General features: G+C 35.6%; 1 protein-coding gene across 1 annotated transcript; it reads left to right on the forward strand.

Annotated features, from left to right (window-relative positions):
- The first annotated feature begins 3,571 nt into the window (after nt 1-3,571).
- LOC111393087 lies at nt 3,572-5,574 on the forward strand. Its single transcript, XM_023018488.1, has 5 exons — nt 3,572-3,937; nt 4,145-4,399; nt 4,504-4,643; nt 5,055-5,239; nt 5,297-5,574. The coding sequence occupies exons 1-5, from the start codon at nt 3,572-3,574 to the stop codon at nt 5,572-5,574; spliced, it is 1,224 nt and encodes a 407-aa protein (XP_022874256.1).
- Nucleotides 5,575-6,899: the final 1,325 nt, after the last annotated feature.

Raw genomic sequence — 6,899 nt, forward strand, 5'->3', positions numbered from 1 at the left:
AAGGACCGTGTATCATATAGATCACAGTAGTACATAGGTAATGATTTTTCGTGTTATATGGTATTTCATATGTAACGAATTCGTCAACTTGCATAGAATTAGTAATATTAAAATTTTGTTTAAATATAAGAAGAAAATAAACATGAGGCAGACCTCTTTTTTTGAATTTAATCACATAAACATATGTAGCTACAGGCCCTAGAATTTCTCTCTTTAATAAATCTGTTTTTAGTTCCTCAAACTTAGCTCAAAATATTCGGGCTAACAAGTCTAGCATATTCTATATTTCATCATTATGTCTCAATTCTTATTTATTTTCAGGCTAATTTGGATTGCATATCATTGTTTAAAATACGTTGGATTCTTCATATCTTTGAATAAAAAACATTGCATCCATATACTTTTTTACTTAAATTTCTAGGACCCCAATAAATCCTGTCGGTAACACTATTGATTTACCAATTTTATAGCCTCTATTTTCACCACTTTGTATAATATCTATAATTCCGTGGTAAAGTTCTGGTCTTATAATCTTTTGATTATTACAAAAATAATCAAATCTCGTAGTTTCAATCTTAAAATGCATATCTACTATATATTGCTGCAAAAGTCTGCCAGGATGAAGAGACACAGACTTATCTGAATGCCTCATCTGAAGTTTGTAGTAATAATATTCATGACAGGATACAATCATCCGTTTCTTCCTTTTCTTCAAAATTGAAAACAAATATGAAGAAAAAAAATTTGAAAATGACAATATAATTACATACTCTCTGTAAACTATAAAACAACTTCATATATATTAAAACTTACCATGATCTTCCATTTTCAAAAGTTGTTCGGCAGAATCAAAGCTATTAATTTGTATTAAATTTTCATGGATTACTAAAGAAGTATTCAAATTGACATTTTAGATACCTTCGTGCTATCTAGGTTCTCCATAGGTAAATATTAATAGACATTGAAGTGGATCATAATAACCATAATAGTAATTTACTTTATGTGCAATATTCGAATGTCCATAAATTAATATATCACGACTTTGAAGGTTTGCAGATGGGCCTTCATCAACCCATACTACAGCCACCTATTCACATGATGGCATATTATACCGACTTTGATCAAGACCTGGATAACACCTAAGCACAATACGACATGAGCCAAAATCAGAAATTTCACTTAACGATGGAAAAAAACGACAATATGGATTCGGCTTTAAGACATCTATCAATTTTTTCAAAGTGGTTTCACATAACTTGTCAGAATTTTTTAGTCTATTAGTGATTTCATTATCAGTATCATAGAAGTATAACGTTAAATATGTGGGATTCCCATTAGCTGGTAACAGTGAATTTATAAAATTGTACACTTGTCCCTGAACTCTGAATGTATATATACCTTTATTATTCCTACACAAATTTTTATCATACTTGTTAGATTCTATATTTTAATTGGCATTCTATGAACAAAAAGGACTTAATTGTATACGTCTAAAAGTCAAGGCATGAAGTGCAATAATATATAGTTGAGTTGGGCTAGGGTTTGAGCTTGTAAAATTAGGAATCCATAAGTAAAAGTCTCTATATATATGTATATATGCAAAGAAGAAAAGGAGCTAGCCGCTGATGACATATACATATAAATACTCGAAAATTGGGCATCTTGGGAGAGTCAACAAATTGATGTTGCTGAGTTTAATTATATATACACACATGCATGCAGAGACAAAGCAGAAAAGAAGAGAATTGAAGAATTAACCAACTGCTGAATTGTATTTATATTCAAGGAAAATTGAAGCAAATTTGGGGGCCGAATTAAATAATATATATCCCACACAAATAGGTTTATCGGTTGCCATTACAAACACAAAAAACGTCACAACTGGTCGGCTGTGAGAGAATTTAAAAACAGGGGAGCCAAGATTTAAAAACAAATGGATATACCCACACGTTAGCAAATTTTGGTGATTAACTATAAAGTGGAGGTTGCAGGGACATATTCTATACATATACATGCCTACTGAGAAAAGAAGGGCAGCCAAAATATATACGCCTCAGAAAACGACACAAGGCTGCCGGCTTTGAGATGAAGTAGCTGCTGAATTTAATATACTTGCATTCAGAGACAAAAGTGAAGAGAATAAGATTGCTTGTTGGTGAAGACTGCTGGTGGAATTAACAAGTGTTAGTGGCTGAATTTGGACCAGATAACTACACGGAAATTGAGGCAAAAAGGGTTGAAATTCAAAGCAGTTGGGAGCCAAATTGGGTATATATATTCATGAAAAAACCAAAGCATATTTGGTGGTTGAATTGAATATATTATATATTCACAAAACACATCTTTGGGTAAATTGAGTGCCTGGATTATATTAATATATATACACACTTTGGGCTGAAATTGTGTCATACACTCACCCAGAAATTCAGGCAGTAAAGGGGCTGGTTGTTATCATAATTTATATGCACAGATAGAGACAAAAACATTGGCTGCTGATGATTGCTAAATAATAATATATTTATATCTATTAGTGGCAGCTTTGGAGAATTAACAAAGAAAGTGGGCGGTAGAGAGGATTGAACATTGAGAACATATCCTACACTTTCGTTATCTTGAATCAATCCCACTTTCTGGTTGAAGCACTCACAAAAGTCAAAATCGACACCTATCATACATCAAAACCCGTCTTTCCAGAGCATCTGTCAAGGTTTGAAGATCAAGGAAGGAGATCGGAGTTTCGATCATTGGAGAACGAGGAGTTCTCGAGAATCCACAGGGGATATACGTAATTAAGAGCCGGGAGTTGGTGCAGGAGCATGCATTTCAGGAGGGCTGAGGGGAATTACAGTTAGGAGGTCAGAAAAATTTGTGTTTGTTGAATCTGGCGGTACTGTAAGTTGATTTTCATTTATAGTGGATTCATACTGGCTTGGGCCCGAAGTTTTACCCACATTGGGGTTTCTCCGTCATCAAACAAATGTGTTCTTTATATTTCTACAATTTACTTATTTTCGATAATTCAACGTAGGATAGTAAAGCATGTGAATTGACTTAAAGATATTAATAATTGTGACTTGTTGCATTTATTAATTAATTTGTAAAATTTCGCATAAACACCTATTCAACCCCCTCTAGGTGTTATTTGGGTCAAACTACGTTATTTCAAGTGGTATTAGAGCTAAAACTCGAGTCCTAACCCATTGTTGTCTAGATGAGTCAATCACTGTCTGTGCCTCCATATTTTGATGGAAGCAACTGTGCCTACTGGAAGGTTAGGATGCGTGCTTTTCTCAAGTCTTCAGATGAACGTGTTTGGGCGAGTGTACAAAATGGTTGGAAACCTCCTTCCACAACTATGTCAGATGTTGTTAATCTAACTGATATTTCACTTTGGACTCAGGAAGAATTCGCTGATTGCAATTGGAATAGCAAATGACTTCATGCCTTGTTTATGACCATGTCTCCCGAAGAATTTAGGAGAGTGTCAATGTGTGAAACTGCAAAAGAGGTATGGGATGTTCTAGAGACTACGCACGAGGGAACTAAAATCGTAAAAAATTCAAAATTGCAAATGCTAACCTCTAGGTTTGAAGAAATCAGGATGAAGGATGATGAATCGTTTGATGAGTTTTATGCAAAATTGAATGACATTGTAAACTCTAGTTTCAATCTAGGTGAGAAAATTCTCGAGTCAAAAATTGTGAGAAAGATTCTTAGGTCTTTGCCCGAAAAATTTAGACCTAAGGTTAAAGCTATTGAAGAGAGTGAGGATCTGGACACGGTTAAGATAGAAGAACTCATAGGATCCCTTCAAACCTATGAACTCACCATCTCACAACCTAAGAAAAACAAGTCCATAGCACTGAACACAATTGGAGAAGAAAAGTCTGAGTCATTTGACATAGAAACCCTTAGAGATGTGGAAATAGCTTACTTTGTAAAGAAGTTCCACAAAACTTAAAGGGCAAGAGATCGCCCCAAGATAAAAAGAGAGGAGCTCTTAGTAAATCCCAAAAAGAGAAGAGTGATAAACCAATTGCTAGGAAGTCTAGTGAGAAATCTCAAGTTGTTAGGTGCCATGAGTGTTAGGGATTTGGGCACTATAGGAATGAATGTCCTAGCTTTAAGAAAAATTTGAAAAAAGGGAAGGAGGAAGGCATTAGTTGTGTCATTGACTGATGATGATTCAAACGCAAGTGATCAAAGGGATTCCTCTAGTAGTGAAGATGAAAAGGGTTATATGGCTTTTGTGTCTACAGTTAAGAGTGAGTCAGATAAGGAAAGTGAGAAGGTTGAGGAGGATGTAGAGAGTAAGAAGTCTAATGACGATACTGAGGATGAGACGGATATACATGAGGCTTATCAACTTCTGTTTAAGGAGAGTCTCAAGATCAAAAAGGTAAATAAGGCCCTTTTTAAAACGGTAGACAAGCTTGAGAGAGAGAGAAAGAGAGACTCACTAGTGATCTTCAGGTCTCATCTAAAAACTTTAGTGAGTTGAAGTGTGTCAATGAGAAGCTAGAGGACAAGGTTAAGACACTAACTTGTGAGTTAGAGAAATCTCGTACTCAATTGCAGTCTTTTATGAGTGGGACTAAGAAACTAGATAACCTGTTAGGAATGAACAAACCAACTGGGAATAGGTAAGGTATATAATTTGTGAAGAGTGATAGCAACGTGACTAGTTCATCCAAGACCACATTCGTGCCAGCTTCCCACAAGTCTAGTATTTCAATTAATTATGAATCCAAAAGTAAGAGTGTCACTAAACTGAATGCCACTAGAGCCCGTAAGATTTCCACACCAAAATTCCAGCACCAACAATCACATGCATTTGAGCCTGGGTTCATACCCAATTGTCATCACTGTGACGTTTTAGGACGCACGAGACCTAGATGTCATAATCTAGCAAATAGGAATAGAAGTTAGGATATCCCTACTCAAGTAAACTTCCTTTCAAATTAGGTTAGTCACTTAACTGAGATGGTGACTAAATTGACTAAGATCACCTCGACCTCTAAAAAAGTTTGAGTCAAGAAATCTGATGTATGTAGGTATGGTGAGAATTCAAATTGTTTTGTAGCTCATGTTGCATATAAGGCTCAAAATACATATATGCGGTATCTTGATAGTGCTTGTCCTAGACATATGTGTGGAAATAAGGCCTTATTCTCTACCTTTGATGATTGCAACGGTGGTGTAGTTACCTTTGGAGACGGGGCTACGGCACCTATCTGTGGTAAAGGCACCATCAATATTTTCTGACTTCCTATTATATATAATGTGCTTTATGTAGAGGGTCTTAAGTTCAATTTGTTGAGCATTAGTCAAATTTGTGATGCTGATTATGAAGTGAGTTTTGTTGAAAAAAGATGTATTATTTATGACTCTTCAAGTGGTGTTGTCCTTGAAGGTGTTAGAACATCTGATAACTGTTATAGAGTTCTCCCAAACTCTAACTATGTGTTCAGCAGTGCTAAAATTGATATGACTGAACTTTGGCATCAAAGACTTGGCCATGTTAACTATAAAAGCATGTCAAAATTGGTCAAAAAGAAAATTGTTGATGGTTGACCTAAAATCGAACAAAATAAAAATGTTGTGTGTAAGCCGTGTCAACAAGGAAAACAACTTAGGATAAACCATAAACAAACATCTAAAATCTTGACAAACAGACCCTTATAACTTCTCCATATGGATTTAATGGGACCTTCTAGGATTGAGAGCCTAGGAGGTAAACGTTATATTCTTGTTGTAGTAGACGACTTCTCTAGATATACCTGGATTGAGCTACTAAGAGAAAAATTCGAGACTTGTGATCTAGTTAAATCCTTGTGTAAAAGACTTAGAATTGAAAAAAGTCTTTCCATTTCTAGGGTTTGAAGTGATCATGGAAAAGAGTTTGAAAACTTTAATCTTGAAAACTTCTGTTTAGAAGAGGGGATTCAGCATGAGTTCTCCTCACCAATCAGTCCACAACAAAATGGGATTGTTGAAAGGAAAAACAGAGTACTTCAGGAAATGGCTAGAGTCATGCTTTGCGGCAAGGATCTAGTAATCTATTTCTGTGTTGAAGCTATAAACATTACTTGCCACATAGTGAATAGAGTATACATGAGACCGAAAATCGATAAGACTCCTTATGAGATCTGGTAGGGCAAGAAGCCTATTGTTAAATACTTTTGTGTATTTTGTAGCAAGTGCTACATTTTGAGGGATAGAGAAAACTTAGGCAAGTTTGATTCCAAAAGTGATGAATGAGTTTTTCTAGGATATTCTAGGAACAGTAGACCTATCGAGTATATTACTTGCGTACTCAGAGTGTTATGGAGTCTATAAATGATGTTGTTGATTATGCTTTCTCTGAGGGTGAAAGTGTTGAAAATGTGGTAAATTTAGATGATCTAAGTGATGATCAAGGACCCACAACTAGGATAAAGAACCATCAATTCCAAAATCTCTGCGGTCCCCCAAAGGCATAGACACTTCTATTAAGGATCCTTCACCTAGTGAACAAACGAAGCTTCCTAGAGAACCATCATCAAGGGTCAAATCTAACTATCCTAAGGTCAACATCATTGGGGATCTAGATGAAGGTATGAGGTTAAGAAAGAGAGTTCTGAATAACCTAACCTATACAAGCTATGTATCCGAGATTGAGCCTAAGAAAGTTGAGGAAGCTCCTAGAGATGAATGTTGGGTGAATGCAATGCATGAGGAGCTTAATCAATTTGTTCGAAATAGTGTTTGGTATCTAGTGCCTAGGCCTGATGATTGCAATATGATAAGTACTAAGTGGATTTTCAAGAACAAAATCGATGACCACGGTACCATAACGAGAAATAAGGCTAGGCTAGTTGCTCAAGGGTACACTTAGGTTGAAGGGGTAGATTTTGATG

This window comes from Olea europaea, chromosome 4, assembly GCF_002742605.1.
Source record: "Olea europaea var. sylvestris chromosome 4, O_europaea_v1, whole genome shotgun sequence".
NCBI classification, from domain to species: domain Eukaryota; kingdom Viridiplantae; phylum Streptophyta; class Magnoliopsida; order Lamiales; family Oleaceae; genus Olea; species Olea europaea.

Bases quoted from the DNA above. Each gene is read 5' to 3' on its own strand.
- LOC111393087 (XM_023018488.1), top strand. From the start codon at position 3,572: ATGCTAACCTCTAGGTTTGAAGAAATCAGGATGAAGGATGATGAATCG. The intron at 4,644-5,054 runs GTAAGGTATATA...TGATGTATGTAG, and splicing joins AACAAACCAACTGGGAATAG to GTATGGTGAGAATTCAAATT. The intron at 5,240-5,296 runs GTAAAGGCACCA...TGCTTTATGTAG, and splicing joins GGCTACGGCACCTATCTGTG to AGGGTCTTAAGTTCAATTTG.